General features: G+C 58.0%; 6 protein-coding genes across 6 annotated transcripts; 2 read left to right on the forward strand and 4 right to left on the reverse strand.

Moving 5' to 3' along the window:
- Window positions 1-1,061: 1,061 nt before the first annotated feature.
- LTHEOB_7719 (Tetratricopeptide TPR-1) lies at window positions 1,062-3,187 on the forward strand (the record flags this gene model as incomplete). Its single annotated transcript, XM_035517116.1, has 5 exons — window positions 1,062-1,126; window positions 1,179-1,372; window positions 1,432-2,750; window positions 2,808-2,956; window positions 3,001-3,187. 5 exons carry the CDS (start codon window positions 1,062-1,064, stop codon window positions 3,185-3,187), a joined length of 1,914 nt encoding a protein of 637 aa, XP_035371228.1.
- Window positions 3,188-5,723: 2,536 nt separating this feature from the next.
- Window positions 5,724-8,136, forward strand: LTHEOB_7720 (Mei5 protein; the record flags this gene model as incomplete). The annotated part of the gene is made up of 3 exons (XM_035517118.1): window positions 5,724-6,652; window positions 6,714-6,801; window positions 6,853-8,136. The coding sequence occupies 3 exons, from the start codon at window positions 5,724-5,726 to the stop codon at window positions 8,134-8,136; spliced, it is 2,301 nt and encodes a 766-aa protein (XP_035371229.1).
- A 1,699-nt stretch (window positions 8,137-9,835) lies between these two features.
- LTHEOB_7721 (Glycosyl hydrolase) lies at window positions 9,836-11,863 on the reverse strand (the record flags this gene model as incomplete). The annotated part of the gene is made up of 1 exon (XM_035517119.1): window positions 9,836-11,863. The coding sequence occupies one exon, from the start codon at window positions 11,861-11,863 to the stop codon at window positions 9,836-9,838; it is 2,028 nt and encodes a 675-aa protein (XP_035371230.1).
- A 1,523-nt stretch (window positions 11,864-13,386) lies between these two features.
- Window positions 13,387-13,975, reverse strand: LTHEOB_7722 (RNA-binding protein 8a; the record flags this gene model as incomplete). Its single annotated transcript, XM_035517120.1, has 2 exons — window positions 13,387-13,632; window positions 13,745-13,975. 2 exons carry the CDS (start codon window positions 13,973-13,975, stop codon window positions 13,387-13,389), a joined length of 477 nt encoding a protein of 158 aa, XP_035371231.1.
- Window positions 13,976-14,409: 434 nt separating this feature from the next.
- Window positions 14,410-15,112, reverse strand: LTHEOB_7723 (YjgF-like protein; the record flags this gene model as incomplete). Its single annotated transcript, XM_035517121.1, has 4 exons — window positions 14,410-14,571; window positions 14,657-14,824; window positions 14,996-15,009; window positions 15,070-15,112. The coding sequence occupies 4 exons, from the start codon at window positions 15,110-15,112 to the stop codon at window positions 14,410-14,412; spliced, it is 387 nt and encodes a 128-aa protein (XP_035371232.1).
- A 618-nt stretch (window positions 15,113-15,730) lies between these two features.
- On the reverse strand, window positions 15,731-16,455 carry LTHEOB_7724 (Adenine phosphoribosyltransferase 1; the record flags this gene model as incomplete). The annotated part of the gene is made up of 2 exons (XM_035517122.1): window positions 15,731-15,888; window positions 15,945-16,455. 2 exons carry the CDS (start codon window positions 16,453-16,455, stop codon window positions 15,731-15,733), a joined length of 669 nt encoding a protein of 222 aa, XP_035371233.1.
- Window positions 16,456-16,783: the final 328 nt, after the last annotated feature.

Here is a 16,783-nt window from a genome sequence, read left to right on the forward strand (position 1 = left end):
ACTGTCGTTGGTGGGGCTGATTCTGCCGCGCGGTGAGGTTTCTGAGCTTAATTCCTCGCACTTCAGCTTCGGTTTCGGTTTTCTTCTTTCTTTTTTTTTTAATGCCATCGTGATATTGAAACTCCTCACCTTGAGCTTGAACATGGCTAGGATCTGTCTGTTGGGTCTACGTAAGTCCAATTCGGCATTGAGGAAATCGGTGGCGCAGAGTGCAGAGCCGGCCAATAGCAGCGCATGTCTCTCAGCACAGAGCGCCAATGGAAACCAATCAGTCGAGCTTAGGGGAGCTCACCCTGTTCAATTTTCGTGAGCAGCCTACTCGGCCGTCCCCACAACCCGCATTTGGCTCTCCCTGAACTCCTGGGTCACCCTGTTCGTGAGGCATAGTGGGTCCAGATCCAATGATACACCCGCTGGTTCCTAAACACAGTCTTTCCAACAGCATCAAACAGAACATATTTTCAGGGTTGAATCTGCTCTCCAAACTGCATCCTACATATTCCCGCATCATCTCCGGCTTCATTTTGTGCACCGCCGAAGAGCGACTAACACGCATGTAATGATCGCAATGCCAAACTAGCTGAAGCGCCACAGGCAGTTGTGTCTCATAAAACGGCTGCCGACGTCCAGGCCAGACAAAGGGTAGACGGATTCTCGCGGTAGATGGACAGCGGCTTTGGAATTCGGAGCGAGCGGCGGCGTTTGGTGTGACGTGAAGGCATTTGTCATGGTGCTCAGCCTTGTTGCTGTGGCGGTTTGCGAAAGTGAGGTGCTGCCTGGAAGTGTCCAGCAAGGTGAGCGATGTCGTTGCGCAAGGCTGAGGCGCAGATAAGTTGTGGCCGGCGTGAGGCGCAGATTGGGTGAGGAGGCGGCTGAGACTTTCGGGTGAGTCGCGTGGGGCGGGGCGGGGCGGAGGCTTCTAGCAATTTCCAGGTCTTGACTGGCTGATCGCCGTCTTAAACTCCAGAGCTCCATCGCGCTGCGCGTCACCTTCCCTCTCCACACCACTACCAAGATACCCAATCCACTCTTCGCGACGCATCGCACGCCCTGCGCTCACCATGGCCGACGCACTTAAGGCCGAGGGCAACAAGCTCTTCTCCGCCAAGCAGTTCCCCGAAGCTATGTGAGTGCATGTCACTGCCCAAGCCGCACACACCGGAGCTGACCTCGACAAGTGAAAAGTTCTCGCAGGCCATTGAGATCGACCCCTCCAACCATGTGCTCTACTCCAACCGCTCCGCATGTTACGCCTCGCTGAGGGATTTCGACAACGCCCTCAAGGACGCTGAGAAGACGACCGAGATCAAGCCCGACTGGAGCAAAGGCTGGGCACGGAAGGGCGCAGCCTTGCACGGCAAGGGCGACCTTGGTGCGTGCCCTTTGTTGTCCCTTTGATTTGTGGAACCCACCGCTGACCAAAATACACAGTCACCGCCGTCGACGCATACGAAGAGGCTGTCAAGCTCGACCCCGCCAATGCCCAGGCGAAGTCCGGCCTCGAGGCTGTCCAGCGCGCCATTGAGGCTGAGGCTCGTCGCGATGGCGCCGACCCCACCGGCGGCCTGGCCAACATGTTCAACGACCCTCAGCTCATCCAGAAGCTCGCTTCCAACCCCAAGACCGCTAGCCTGCTGGCCGACCAGGAGTTCATGCAGAAGCTCCAGCGCATAAAGCAGAACCCCCAGAGCGTTGGTATGGAGATGCGTGATCCGCGCTTCCTCCAGGTCATGAGCGTGCTGCTCGGCATCGACATGAGCTTTGGCCAGCCGCCCGAGGGCGCCCAGGAAGCTCCCAAGCCCGCCGAGGCCGAGGAGGATGTACCCATGCCCGACGCGAGGCCCGAGCAGCCTAAGAAGGCCCCCGAGCCGGAGCCCGAACCGGAACCGGAAGATGAGGACGCGCTGAAGAAGAAGGAGCTGAAGGCGAAGGCCGACGAGGAGAAGGCCCTTGGTACTCAGTTCTACAAGAAGAGGCAGTTCGACGAGGCTATCGAGCACTACTCGAAGGCATGGGAAATCTACGAGGACATCACCTACCTCACCAACTTGGGTGCTGCCAAGTTCGAGAAGGGTGACTACGATGGCGCCATTGAGGCCTGCCAGCGTGCTGTCGACCACGGCCGTGAGGTTCTTGCCGACTTCAAGCTGATTGCCAAGGCCTTCGGCCGTATTGGCACTTCGTACGAGAAGAAGGGTGATCTGGGCAAGGCCATCGAATTCTACCAGAAGTCCCTCACCGAGCACCGTACCCCCGACATTCTCACCAAGCTTCGCGCGGTTGAGAAGGCCAAGATCAAGGCCGAGAAGGAGGCCTACATCGACCCCCAGAAGGCCGAGGAAGCTCGCGAGCTCGGCAACGAGAAGTTCAAGAACGCAGACTGGGCTGGTGCCGTCGAGGCTTACAGCGAGATGGTCAAGCGCGCCCCCGAAGACCCTCGTGGTTACAGCAACCGTGCCGCTTGCTACATCAAGCTCCTTGCCTTCCCTTCGGCTGTCCAGGACTGCGACGAGGCCATCAAGCGTGACAACAAGTTCATCCGTGCCTACCTCCGCAAGGCTCAGGCTCTCCAGGCCATGCGCGAGTACAACAAGGCTCTGGATGTGCTTACCGAGGCCTCGGAGCACGATGACGGCAAGAACGCTCGTGAAATTGAGCAGGCACAGCAGAAGGCCATCCAGGCCCAGTTCTCGGCTCGTGAGGGCGAGACCGAGGAGCAGACCATGGAGCGTATCCAGAGGGACCCTGATGTGAGTGAACACTGATTTCCCCTGTTTATGTGTTGCTTCAATCCTAACAGACGACAGATCGTCCGCATTCTGCAAGACCCCGTCATGCAGAGCATCCTGCAGCAGGCCAAGGGCGACCCGGCGGCTCTGCAGGAGCACATGAAGAACCCGCAAGTGCGCGCGAACATTCAGAAGCTGATCGCGGCCGGCGTCATCCGCATGGGCCGGTAAATGACGAAGCGTATGAGTCGGACAGCTCTTCCACCTCGAGCGATGACTCATCCACCATTGCCACGCCTATCATCACCGTGTCGGGACCAGACGGGGAGGACCTGGAGCCAGAGATAGACGATTTCATCGATACGGAGGAGCTGGATGAGCAAGCCATGCGGGACTTTGCAGATCTGTTAATGGGCACGGGACTGCACCCGGTCTACACCGGCTCTGCTTTCTTGTGATTGAGTAGAGAGAGGAGGGGGAGGACGACTTTTTCCTTTACCTTTTCCAAGTGGATTATTCGGCTCGAATGCTGGGAGGAGGGGGGCAGGGGCGTTCTCATGGGAGATGGGGGGAATTCATAGCATTTTATTGCATGACAAAAGTGGCTGTCGATAGCCAATGGCATTAACGGTTTCGGATGACTCCAATTCTGCTTTCCACTTCGGATGCTGTTTGGATGTGCTTGAGCTTTCGTGGGTGTGGTTGAGGTATTGTTAGCATTCCGCTTTCGGTTGGGTGCTCATTCCATACTGCGGGCTAGCGCATGGTGCTTGGGGTCATGCACGTGGGTGGTGCTAGTTCGCTGAGGCTATAAATGCCTCCCATTTTCTAGACCTCATAAGCCTAATCATTAGGCTTGTTCTGAGTTCTTTCCCGACATTCGAACCTTGGGGTTTGTGCCCAACTGGTCGTTCCCCTTTCTTCAGATCCGAAAGTTTACAGCCTGTCTCTAAGGACTATATGCAAAATCAAATATTACGTGATATTGCATTTAGCGATAATGATGTTTGAGCTTACTACCGAATGATGCTGACAATCAGCAATGGTCAATTGCTCGTCCACAATAGCCGCTCTCTTCTCCAGAAGCAGACCCGAACCCGGCGAACCACAAACCGCCAAAGTACTACGGGTTATTGATCATGTTTCTGAGTATCTGTCACAACAGTGTAGTGAGAACTCACGGAGAAGCTGGTTGGAAGGCCTCACGATGAGCGCTTTTATGGAGACCGGGTTCCGCATTGCTGTTCGCGGGTAGCTGCCGCCGTGGCAGCAGTGCACGCGATGTCCAGAGCCGGGGGTCGGGTCATATGCACCAGTGCACGTACGCGACAGCACCTGGCAGACGCAGCCTGGTGACGACGGCACGCCCAGCTCAGCTGCTGCGCTGTTGGGACCCGAGCCTCGTGGGCAGGTCTGGAGAAGTGCGGATTGCTGTAGGCCGTTCGGTATAAAGGTGGCGCTGTGGCCTGCAGCTTTCTTCGACACTGCATGCACGTAGTCCATGGGAGTGGGAAGCACTAATATGCTGACTCTTCACTGTCTGTGCCGTCTGTTTCCATGACATGTATCATTCCCGAGAGTCCCGAGAATGTTGTTAGTCAGCCAATTCGTGAGTTCGTTGCAACAGTGTTTAGCACCAAGTGTATGTAAAGATGATGAGCCCAATATTCCGTGATTTTCTGCTCATCAGCATGTTTTGAAAATGATTGTCGTGATCAGATTATGTTAAACTTCATTTGGTTATGCTTTTGGTCTGTCTGCCACTTGGTGATCCGCTCGTTGTTTTGGCAGAACGACAAAAGAAAAGTGTGATAAATTCGTTCTGGGTCGATGCTCAATTGTGCGAGGAATGTGGTTCCCCATAAGAATTCTCTAGGAAGTGTTTATAGAAGAAAGTGGAATAAAGCCAAGGGAGTGACATCATACCCCTGGCGATTGACAGGCAGGGGCGGGCGCGAATCCTGCGGGCCCGAGGACCAAGCCGCAGAGCCGCGTCGGGCCAACACCCCACACGCACATCACTTATCATCTGCCGGATCTGCGCGAGGAGACATGCGGCGGCATCAGCTAATTCACACAGTAGCATTACGCGCCCTGGGCCACGTAGCTCCACCATATCCCACGCACGGCAGAGGGGCGGCGCTGATTGGAGGCGGAGCTGCAGCTGTTAACCGAATGACGACCCGCCACGTCTGGAGCGGCGCGTGGATGTCGTCCCTTGTCGCGACCACCCAACAGGATGATTACCTCGTCAGCCTGCAAAGCTTGACCTCGTTCTGCGCTGGCAGCAATTCCGCTGTTGCATCGAGAGCCGCACTTGTCCAGCGGAACAGCTGATGGCGCAGCGAACACGCTGGCATGCTACCAACTTATCTCTTGCAGCACAGCTAATATCGGAAGTCAACTGACGTGATTCATGCCTTCCCTAATGAACAGCTCATCGGACGCCGTACAATGAAACATGCTGCTTCCAGCTCTGTCGCCAACACCACGAAGCCTTCGGATCCGACATGGAATGAATTGAGTCGGATATGGCGGTGCCGAGTCGTCACATCCGAGCAAAATTCTCGAAGCGTCAGCTCACGGCTCGATTCGGCAGCCCCTCAGTTCTAGAAGAATTGTGCGAAGGTGGGTAAGCCGAAGAGGGGGTCTATCGACGATGCCAGAGAGGAACGTCATCAGCCATCTGCATGATCCAGCGAATCACCCGCATGTAGGCGCCCGGGGGGAAGCAAGAGCAGCCCGTCGTTCGGAGCTACGTACATATGCAACCCAGACTTGGCGCAGTACGCAGGGAAGATGCTTTGCCAGGTCAAGAAATTATCCCCACCTCCACTGCATTTACACTGCCTTTGTCCCAGTCCTTCATTCTAATTTTCAACCGCTCCGGGCCTTTTTCTCCCCTCTCTTTCTGGCGCATCACTGTCTCTGTCACGAGCATGAGATGATGCGCCGTCATTCGCCTCATCCACAGCACCACCCCCTCGTCCTCCCATGTCCGTCCAACCCCCGGCGCCCCTCCCGACGAGGGCCGACACCGGCGCCGCGGTGATGAACACCAGTAGCAACAGGAACAGCGTCGGCAGCAACGGCGTCAACGGCAATACCAGCAACAGAAACAGCATCAACAGCAACGGCGCCGGCACCAAGACCGACCCCAACACCAAAGACAGCAACAACAATGCCAACCCACCCCAACACCCGTCGGTCAACTCGCTCTCGGAGGCCGCCCGCACGGCACAAGCCTTCTTCGAGGCGGCGCGCGCCTTCACATCGTCGGCCAGCTTCCACGGCACGGCGGAGCTGATCGACGAGATCCCGCGGCTGCGGCGCGTCGCGGCCGATAAGGAAAAAGAGCTGCGGGCGCTGTCGGCGGCGCTGGACGAGCAGCAGCAGCGCCACGCGCAAGCGCTGGCAGATGAGCGTCGCGACCGCGACCGCATCGGTTCCGCGTTTCTGGAGACGTACAACAAGGAGTACGAGCGCCACCGCGGCGAGAGCCGCGAGCTGGCGGCTAAGATTGACGTGCTTGAGGCGGAAGTAAGGCGTCAGAAGGAGGATATCGCGCGGTTGCATAAGAGTGATGAGGAGTTGGTGAGGCAGGGGAGGCAGGCGCGCAGTCTGCTCGAGCAGGAGAAGGAGAAGTGCGAGAAGGCGGCCAAGGTTATTGCGGACATGAAGAAGGATATGGAGAAGCGCGCCGAGGTGGCGCGGAAGGAGGCGGAGAAGAAGGGCGCTGAGATCGCGGGGCTGGCGGCGCAGTTGAAGAAGGCGGAGACGGAGGCGAACAAGGCCAAGTCGTCGTTGATGACGTGCCATCGCGAGAATGAGGACTTGCAGAGGGACCTCGAGGACACGACCGAGAGGCTGGCCGAGTTGGAATCGTTTGCCGAGCCGCTGAGCGATGAGAAGTGGGAGACTTCGTAAGTTGATGGCGATCCCGCGGGTGGTGCGGCGGCGGTATACTGACTTACACTTGCACAGGATATCTCTGCTCGACGAGCTTTGGCGCTCCGCTCATGATCTCATCTCTTCTTACTTTAGGAAAGACCTTCCTAAAGAAATCTTGGTTGTTAGTTTTACCCCTTTCCTTGTCCATGACCGCGACTGACAGTCGGCACAGAACACCTATGCCTGGAGCGAGATCAAGAAACCGGAGGACTTCTCACACAACATCCCACTTCCGCAGTCCAACTCTCAATGCGCCAAATCCATGCGTATCGCCGTAATTCTTGCCATCCTCGCTCGCCTCATCGACAAATACCTTTTCCAGCCGTCGTACATCCTGCACGAGGAGAGTGGGCTGCGTGAGATACTGATACGGCAGGCCATCGAGAACAGCAAGCGTGAAGCTTTCACGCGCGGCATATTCCTCGCCACGTTCGAAGACGAGCAGGCCGATATTGCGGACGAGCTGGTGACACGCATCGTCAAGGAGCTGATGCACCACATTCACGACCTGCTGCCCGCAGTACACGTCGAAAGCTTCCGCAACCGGCTGGAGCAGATCGTGCAAGACGCACGCGACATCTGGTGGAAGGCCCAGCGCCTGCGGCTGCGGCTCGAGCCCGACTTCCAGGTCGAAGACTACGGCTGGGAGCGCCCCATCCAGTTCCAATTCGACGTCCACCCCCACAACACCGGCCTGCCACCGCCGGTAGCCAACAAGCAGACAGCGAAGGTCGACACCCCGCAACAAAGCCCACCCTCATCCAAAGTCTCGCCGCAAACACCGACACCCAAAACCCCCAACACCGGCTCCTCCGCCGCCATCACCCCCGGCATGCCCGCCCCCGTCGCCCCCACCGCTCCGGGCCCACAACTCCTCTCCAACGGCGTCATCAACACCGGCTCAACCACCACCAGCAGCACCGGCAACAACAAAACAATCTTCACCAACACCAACCCCTTCGCCCTCCCCATGACGGTCCCGCCCGACGAATCCCTCCTCCTCATCTTCCCGCGCATCTACATCGTCGAAGACGACGACCCGGAGCCCGTCACGCCCGGTGTCGTGCTCCTCCGCTCGCAAGCCGAAGACGCGGAGCGCGAGCTGCACCTCCAGCAGCAGAAGAACGCCTTCTCCAACGGCCTTGCCGGCGTCGGGCGTTCCGCGAGCCATCGTGGAAGCGGCGGTAGTAATGGGTTCTATGCCGGTAACGGAATTATGAGGGTCGGTGGGCCCAGGCCGAGGAGATTGAGCGTCCCGCAGATGGAGGAGATTCCGGAGGTGCCGACGCCCGCCGAGGAAAAGGTTTTGCCGCAGCAGCAACAGCATACGCCGGCTGATACAGGCGGTGGCGGTGGCGGTGGAGGGACTGTTGCTAATACTACGAACACTACTACATCATCATCCGTACCCGACAGCGAGAAGAAGGATTTTTTAGGCGAAAGAGCTGGGGGGTGAGGAGGGCGGTGGTGAGGTGGGTTGGGAAGGGGAGGAGAGCGCTGCTGCCCCCGCGGCGGAGGGTCAAGGCCAAGGAGGCTGAGGATGAGTCGAGGGAGAGCATAGGGCTGCAGTTGCGGAAGACGCTGAGCAGTCCGGTGTGATTTAAGGTTCGTTTTGGTTTTGTTGGTTTTTAGGCTTATTGCATCTGGGCTGAGGAGCGCTGCTGTGTCCTTTTGTAGAGATTATTCGGCGTTTCCCTTGCATTGGAGACTGCATATATACGTCCATATCTTCGCTTTTTTAGGATTACGGCTTGTATGTGTTTACGATAAAGCTCCCTTTGGAAGATCGAATATTACCGACGTTATCACACAATACTCGCCTTCTCACTACCTCCTTGGTAGGCAATTGATACAAATCACAGCAGTGTGAAATAGTGCGGACCTACATGAAGGAACTAATGCAAGTCACCATCTACCTGTCATGATTATCATTATCGCCAACAGAGCAGTCTGGCCGAACTTCACGGAATCACGACTATGGCTTGGGTTGGTCAAGTGAAACTCCACGAGCGGAAGTACATTTGCTGTCGTTCACCCAAAGTTCCGTCTGGATTGTAATCCAAAGCTCTGGTCAAACCATGATGGTGCTGGTAGAAAATCCTAGGTCCGGCTATGCTTTTAAAGCACCGGCACATCCGCACACCCGCCTCGGCACCTGACTCTAGCCGCACCACACATCCACATGACGCCTTCCATTATTCGAAACGGCGTGGATTTCACATATAAAAGCTTCGGCTCTCCACTGCCCAAGACACGAAGCAACAGTATCAATAAAATACGCACTCCACAATCATCAACGTACTTCAGACTGGGCTCTGTCTCCCGGACGGAAACAAAGTTGACACTGTTCGGCCTGCTCCTCCTCTCCTCAACTCGCCGTCTCTTCCTAGCCAGAGCCATACCGCCGCTCTTCCACGACGGCTCATATATTGCAGCAGTTCATCATGACGATCTTTTGCTGCGCCGCACCATCACTGCCTGACAAACTACAGCATCGTCAAATGCCCTGGTCGTCTTGGCTGCGTCGTCTGTTAGGAGGAGTAGCTTTCTAACTAGCCGAAAGTGTATGTCTTCTAGGACTGGAATAGCGCAAAGTACGTAGCCTACCCATAGCTCTAACCGCAATGGGAGGGGCTGATGGAGAAGTCACAGTGATAGAGCAGAGTAAGACTCTTATAAAGTCGACCTCCCTCAAAATGAATACCGTCAGATGACAAGAATTGCCAGGACCACGAGACGGCTGACAGCACAAGTGGTGCTGTACATGCAGGGCCAACACCTCGTGCACGCAAATCCCCCCTTCATCCTGCGGTCATTTGCACATCCAAAACACAGCACTGCTCATTCCTGTACCCGTAACCTATCTCACCTCATCTCCCTAAGCATCTGATTCACATAAAAGGATATCTACACAGCAGAAGCAAAACGCCCAACATACAAGCCGCAGAAAAATCCAACCAACGAAGAAGAGCTCTCTCACACTATGATATACGCTCTTCGCCAGCTCGCTCAAAATCCCGCCTATCAAAGAACGAAACGTAACACCTACCATGCCCTTTTCTCCCAACGCGTCGCTACCAAGAGCAGACGAAACTCCCCCCATCCCCTCCTCCACACACACACACACACACACACACACACACACTCACATCACATCACTCCCGATACATATTCACAAACTCCCACAGCGCCCTAACAACCGCCACGCCACCTCCCTGCGTCTCCACCGTCCGCCCCCTGCCCCTATCGTTCTTATCCCTCATCTCCGCTCCGCTCTCTCCGCCCGCACTCTGCGCCACCCTCGCCGCTCTCCCCGTCGCCCCCGCCATCACGGGGTCGAAGCCCATGAACGACGGCAACCCATCGCTCTCCGGGACGACGACTCCGTCGTCGCCGCCGTTGCTCCAATCGTAGTCCTTGATCGGCATCCACATCTCGCCGTCCGGCAAACTGTCATTATTCCTATAATCGACGGCGCCGAGCGGCAACGGCGGAGCCGCGACCTCGACCTCATCAGCCTCATCATCGTCCCACTCAGGCGCGCTCCACCACATGCCGAAGCGGCCCTCGCCGTCGCGCGTGCGCAGGGCCATGCGGGCGTTGTGGGCGACCCACAAGGCGTATTCCTTGCAGCTCTGGCGGTGGAGCAGGGCCGTCTCCCGGGAGGCGCCGTGCGTGACGCCGGGGACGGTGGGCTGGAGGGGCAGCGGCTCGCAGAAGAGGGTGAGGTGGTGGAAGAAGATGCCCTTGAACGTCTGGCCGTTCTGGCTGCACGTGCCGTCGGCGTCGCACACCTCTTCCAGGATGCCGTCGCGGCCCATGCCGTACCACTTGTACTTGCCGTTCTTCTTCTTCTTCTTCTTTTTCTTCTTCTTGTCCGCGTCGACGGCATCGTTGTCGTCGTCACTCTCGTCGGTCTCGTCCTCGTCAAGCGCCTTGCCCCTTCTTCTCCTCTTCTCGTGCTCTGCCCAGCCTGTGGCTTTGATGACGTTCCGCACGAGCTCGTGGCCATCTTCGAGATACCACTGCTCGCCCGTGCCCTCCCACAGGCCGCGCAGGCCCGACAGCAGGACTCCCTGGTTGTATGTGTACGTCATCTCGTTGCGTTCATCACACTTGCCAGTGCCGATGCTGCCGTTCTTGCCCCAGTTGCGGATATGGAAACCATCGACGTACAAGCCCTGCTTGTTCGTCATGTTGCTATTACGGAGCCAATTGTAGCCGTTCACCGCTGCCGCAAGATACTTGCGGTCGTGTGGGCGCGCCGTCGGCAGCCCTCCATCACCATCGGTTGTCTGCACCATGAACGGAGACGTGTTCTCGTCGCCGGGGAAATACAGGTACATGCCGATGGACGCGGAGATGAAGAGTTGGTTGGTGATGGCGTTCTTGTAGGGCGTCAGGCGCGGGTTCCACGTCATGCCGCCGCCGCACAGCTCCGTGTCCCAGCCGCCCGACGCGATATCGTAGAAGATGTGGGCACGGTGGGCGAAGCCCGGCGCGAACTGGTGGCCGTACCACGCGCGGCCCGGGCTGGCGGGCCGGCGGTAGTGGCGGCTGGCGTGCAGATCGATGAACTTGATGCTCTCCAGCCAGCCCAGAACTACCCACAGCATGTCGTCGTAGGCCTGCATGCGCAAGCTGAAGGCGTCCTCGCCAAAGTAGTACGCCACCGACTGCGAGAAGTACTTGCTGATCTCGTTCTCGATGCGCTGCCCTTCGATGACCGGGTGCTCGGCGCCCGGCAGCACGTATTCGAGCGAGCGCGTCAGGGAGTGTAGCGTGGCCGACACGAAGGTGGCCATGACGGCGGCGGTCCAGTCGATTGCCGACGGCCACTGGCCCAGCCACAGCTCGAAGTAGCGCGACTGCATGGTTTCCAGCGCGTTGTGCAGCTCTTCCAGAGGGTTCAGTGGCCAGTGGACTTCTCCGCCGCCCTCTGGAGGAATTATGGCTGCCGGTGTAGCGTCGGCGTTCGGGGCGAGGCTGGCCTCTTCGGGGCGCGGGAATGGTTTCTGAGCGCCATCGGCAGCGGCTTCGGGGGTGTCGCGCGACCAAGACGGCGTGCCGTGGTTAACAGTCGCGTTGACTGGCGCATAGATCAGGACTATCAAGAGGAAAGCAAGGGCTGTGAGGGCGCGGCATCGTTGGAGGAGAGCATTCTGTCGCAATCGCGAATCCATGACGTCGTCGAGAGGAATGGAGCTGGGCGGCGATAAGACGATAGCTGGCCGCGGCCGAGCGAAGGGGAGATAGCGAGCGAGGAAATCAGGCAAAATAGAGCATGGGGGAACAGATGCGGCGCCCGGCAGCAAACTGGGGGAAGAAAAGGCTTTGCGAGGAGGGAGGGCCTCTCGGCGTTCCTGCGTCGAGGAGGCTCAGGTAGTGGTGTGGTGGCCGTGGGCCGAAAGCCGCAAGGATGTCCGGCCGCAGCTGTCTCGCTTGCGCCCGCGACTCGCGACGCTTTCCCCGCAGCGACCAGCGACAGCTGCGGCTCAAACGCACGCCATCCTGTTTCGCGCCGACGTCATGAAAGAAGCCCGAGTCACCCCTCTCCTCGACAGTTTCAGAGTCTTCAAAGCTAGGGAGCACTGCCGTAGCGTAACGACTTGATAGCTTTCCCCGCAATCGCAGCCGCAAGCCACGCGGGAGCGCTGCGGTCATGCGGGGAGCTGCCGCGGCCAACGCTCAGCTGACTGCCACCGTTGGGATTCCTTCGGCCTCTCGAGCCACTGCGCGTTCAAAGTACTGCAGCGCCTCGACTGTCGGAAAATGCCCCTATTGTTTGCTGTTCGTGTGCTGTTTTTGCTTACAGTCCTGTGCATCTCAACAGATGCGGGGTCAGCGCATCCCGGAAGCTCGTGCCGTCTTGGGGCGTTATCGATTGCCGCGATAGGATGCACAGCTAAGACACTGCGCGGCCTATGACCCCTGTTTTCGGAGGCATGAGGTGGTGTTGTCGTGAAACTAGCTGGTCCACTCAGAGCTCCCGTCAACTCCAAGCCCCCTATCACCTGTGATTTGACAAATATCTCGTAATCTCCACGGATGTTGTGAAACCCATGATTTCGTCTCAAGTGCCGAACTTTGTGAACTGTTAGCTGTGCAATCATGATTGGTGTGCTGTAGCTCCCGATGTTTGTGATGGCTAATTGTCCGGAGGTGTGCAGTGCACTGTTGAGGCGACGAATGGTTGCTCAAACAGAAATACTCAAGAACTGCAATTGCGCAAGTGCCATAAGCATGGTCATGACAAACCTGCTGTCACGCGATGAGGCGCGCCATCGGCTATGGCGTGGAAGGCACCACTATTCTGTATTTTCATCGGAGCCAGAAGTCCATATCCAACTTGAAGTTCAGGTTATGCAAGCTCGTGCAAGGCCTCAAAGATAGATTCTCGTCGTTTGGGTATCTGATATCAGGTCAGTCACAGCGGCAAAGACGAGAGCAAGCAGAGCGTGACTTACTGTTAAATGTTTTTGAGACCAGCTTGCCGAGGGACAAGCCGGGAGCATGCTTTTGAATTCGATACTACCACTTCGGGTAATGACCAATACCCACGGTATAGGGTGCATTCCACGTTGCCTTCATATCTCACGCCTTCAGCTTCCTTACTCCGAATGTCCACCATCACCCATCTTGCGTGCGAATTGCTTAAGCCAAAGTCCGGGTGTGTGCATTCGTTCGTGTCCTTTTGTTCCGGCGTTCACTCGGCATCGTCCCTCATGTCCTCCGGGCTCCTACTGCGGCCGCGGTCCCGGTCCTCAGGACTCCTGCTCCTCGGCCTGCCGCGTCCACGGCCGCCGCCGCGCGGGCCACCAGCCTGCTTGGGCGGCGGGCGCACGAAAGCGTAATCGACGGAGATGGTCTGGTCGAGCAGCTTCTTGCCGTCGGCGCCCTCGATAGCCGCCTTAGCCTCGGCCATGGTCGGGTACTCAACCAACACGTAGCCCTACACGCAAAAAAAGGGTCAGAACGCAATTAGCCCCCGGCATCCTTGTTCATAAAGATAGCATGACGGTAGCGAGGCATTGTCTCGGAAAGCCGCTGGTAAGCCGACGCACCTTGACATAACCAGTACGACGATCCAGGTTGAGGTGCAGGTTCTTGATCTCGCCGAACTCGCCAAACATGTCCGTCAGGTCCTCCTCGCTGGCCTCCTCGTGGACGTTGGTGACGATGATGATCCAGCCTTCGATCGAGCGCACGGCCACGGCGTCATCCTTGGTGCGCGCCTCGTTGCTGCCCTTGGTGTCGGCAGGCTGAACGTCGACGTCCATCTCGGCGTCGGCCATGATTGATGCGATGGTGCGGGGTTGTGGAGGTGGCGGAGGGTTCGGCGGCGACTGAAGAAGGGGAGGGTGGGTCGCGGCGCGTGGGGCGGTATTGGAAATGTCGATTGCGGGTAAACGATGTGGTGGTCTTCGGAGGTGATGTGAACGCGGTGTTGATGCGCTTCGCTTGGCGCTGACGTCCCTCGCTATGCGCCAGCGCCGCACCCGGCGATATTCTATCTATTTTTTTTTCTGATGCACATAAAATGGCAGTGTACAGCTTGGAAACTCGGCTTTCACATCACAGACTAGTGTCACGGAGACCAATAGATTCGCCAATGGCTCAATTGCTTTTTGTATTCGTTTTTGGTTCTAGATCCGACACTTGCTGTCGTGGATCCATGCATGCTACCCATTGTTCTGGGCCACACACCGTGGTGTCTCCAGCGAATCGTTTAAGCCTTGCCAGCGAGAGCAATGCACTCAATCTCGACCGGGACACCCTTGGGGAGCGTCTTGACGGCGACGCAGCTCCTCGCCGGCTTGTGGGCGAAGAACTTCTCGTAGACGCCGTTCATCTCGGCGAAATTGGCCATGTCGTCGAGGAAGACGGTGGTCTGACCGTATGCACATTTCAGTCGTCAGCGCTCATCCATTGGACAGCGTTTGCAGCAGATAAATGGGTCCGATTCTGCAACGCACCTTGAACACGCGAGAGATGCTGGAGCCGGCCTCGTCGAGGATGGCAATCACGTTGTTGCAGCAGGCCTCGGTCTTCTGGGCAATGGTGCCCTCGATCAGGTTGCCCTGCGCATCGGCCGGAATCTGGCCCGACACGAAGATTTGCTGACCGACCTGGACGGCTTGGGTCTAGAAGTCGGGCTGCGCGTCAGTGGCGTGGCCGATACATGTGAACGAGGGTGCGTAAGCGGGCTGGAGCGTCGGCAACTGAAGGGCTGAGCTTCAATGCCGTGTGTGAACAGGGCACATGCTGGTGTGCAGCGGGAGATCGGATGCGTGTGGAAGGAGTGATGGACGTACGTAAGGGCCGGCAGCTGTTTAAGGTGTGTTAGCTGGGGCCAAATGCCGTCTGGCAACTTGCGGGAGGGGCTTACGAGGGCAGGCCTTGGCGGTAAAGATCTTCTGCATGTCAGACATGTTGCGGGCGGGCTGTCGAGCGTGCAATTGAGATGGGATGCGCAATTGACGGACGGCGGAGGGGCGTGAGAAGAGCAGGCGTGGAGTTGTTATGCGACGGAGCATCGTCGATGGCATTCCGAAGAGTCAGAGTGCTCCCCCTCGGTTTTGGCGGGGCATGGCGGGGTGCTCACGAGCGAAGCCGCGAATGGCCGATACCGCTGCTCATCAATTGGAACTTACTTTTATTTTTCGACAAACAAATCGTCTTGCTACATGCGCAAAAGTCCCAGGCCACTCAATGGCCGAGGTCTATTCATCATAAATCCGGACGTATGGGCCGAAACAATGCAAAAAACGGCGACACCGACGCTGCACAGATAGCGGATGCCCCTCCGACGCCAGAAAAAGTTCGTATCTCACAACCCCGGCAAAGTTTCCCACCCAAAACGCGCTCCTTCGTCAGCCTTAAGAAATAAGTAGAAAGCAGCCTGCAGAGTCTTCCGCGGCCCGGATATTTTTTTCTTTTTAAATTGTGACGTGTCAAGGATATGCAGCTAAACGCAGGCCGGGCCTGGAGGTGGTTGGGCGCCTCGGGCGCATTCGGGATCGGCCAAAAAAAGTCTCAGCCGCCACTGTTTACGCCGACTTTTCCTCCTGGCCCGAGAGAAGAGTGTAGACGGGCGCGTCGAGCTTATCGCGGCCCTTGAGGAATTCGAGTTCGAGAATGAAAAGGTAGCCAAGCAGCTGGCCGCCGAGTTTCTTGACCAGGTCGCCAGCAGCCGCGGCAGACCCGCCTGTCGCACGCCATTAGCACGCCGCAACGCGTTATCCAGGCCCGCAGGCCACTTACCCGTCGCAATGATGTCGTCGACAATGATGGCCGTCTGGCCAGGCTTGATGGCGTCGGCCTGCATCTGGAAGAAGTCCTCGCCGTACTCCTTCTGGTAGCTGGCCGTCTCCGTCGGGCCCGGCAGCTTGCCCTGCTTGCGGACGGGCACGAAGCCGGCGCCCAGCGCCAGCGCCAGGCTGGGGCCGAACAGGAAGCCGCGGGCCTCGAGGCCGATGACGACGTCGGGCTTCTTGGGGTAGTTCTTGGAGACGTGCAGCTCGAGGGCGCGCACGAGCTGCTGGTGCAGGGCGGCGTCGGCGAAGATGGGCAGGATGTCCTCGAACAGGATGCCGGGGCTGGGGAAGTCGGGAAACTGGCGCAGGGCGTTCTTGAGGTTTACTTTAAGATGGGCGAGTTCGGCGGAGCCGGCGGCAGCGGCGGCGGGGAGCCCTCTTTGGGAGGCATCGGCGTTGACAGTCGGGTCGGGCGCGCTGGCAGGCGGGTGGGCGCTGGTCGCGGTGGAATTGCTCATCGTGAGGAAAGGAGAGGGAGCCGGGAGAGCGGTGGCGGGCTGTCTAATAATATCAGCTGGGGAGAGGGAGTCGACTGCCTGGGGCGGTATGCTTGTGCGTCAAGCTTCTCAGGGTTCTGGCACGAAATTCACAGCGACTGGCGCCTCGCTAAGCCGCGGCGGGCAAGTCGCGCGGGCCGGGCGACGCGAGCGCAGCGCGGCCCAGAGTCAGACTGCATTTTTGTGGGACAAAAGCAGGCTGTCTCTGAGCGCCATCGTGCTCCCTGCACACCACCAGCCTGCCGTGGCGCCCGCGGGCTGCAGCAGCGAGAGCCGTCCTCTGCCTTAG

This window comes from Lasiodiplodia theobromae, assembly GCF_012971845.1.
Source record: "Lasiodiplodia theobromae strain AM2As chromosome Unknown scaffold_23, whole genome shotgun sequence".
NCBI classification, from domain to species: Eukaryota; Fungi; Ascomycota; class Dothideomycetes; order Botryosphaeriales; family Botryosphaeriaceae; genus Lasiodiplodia; species Lasiodiplodia theobromae.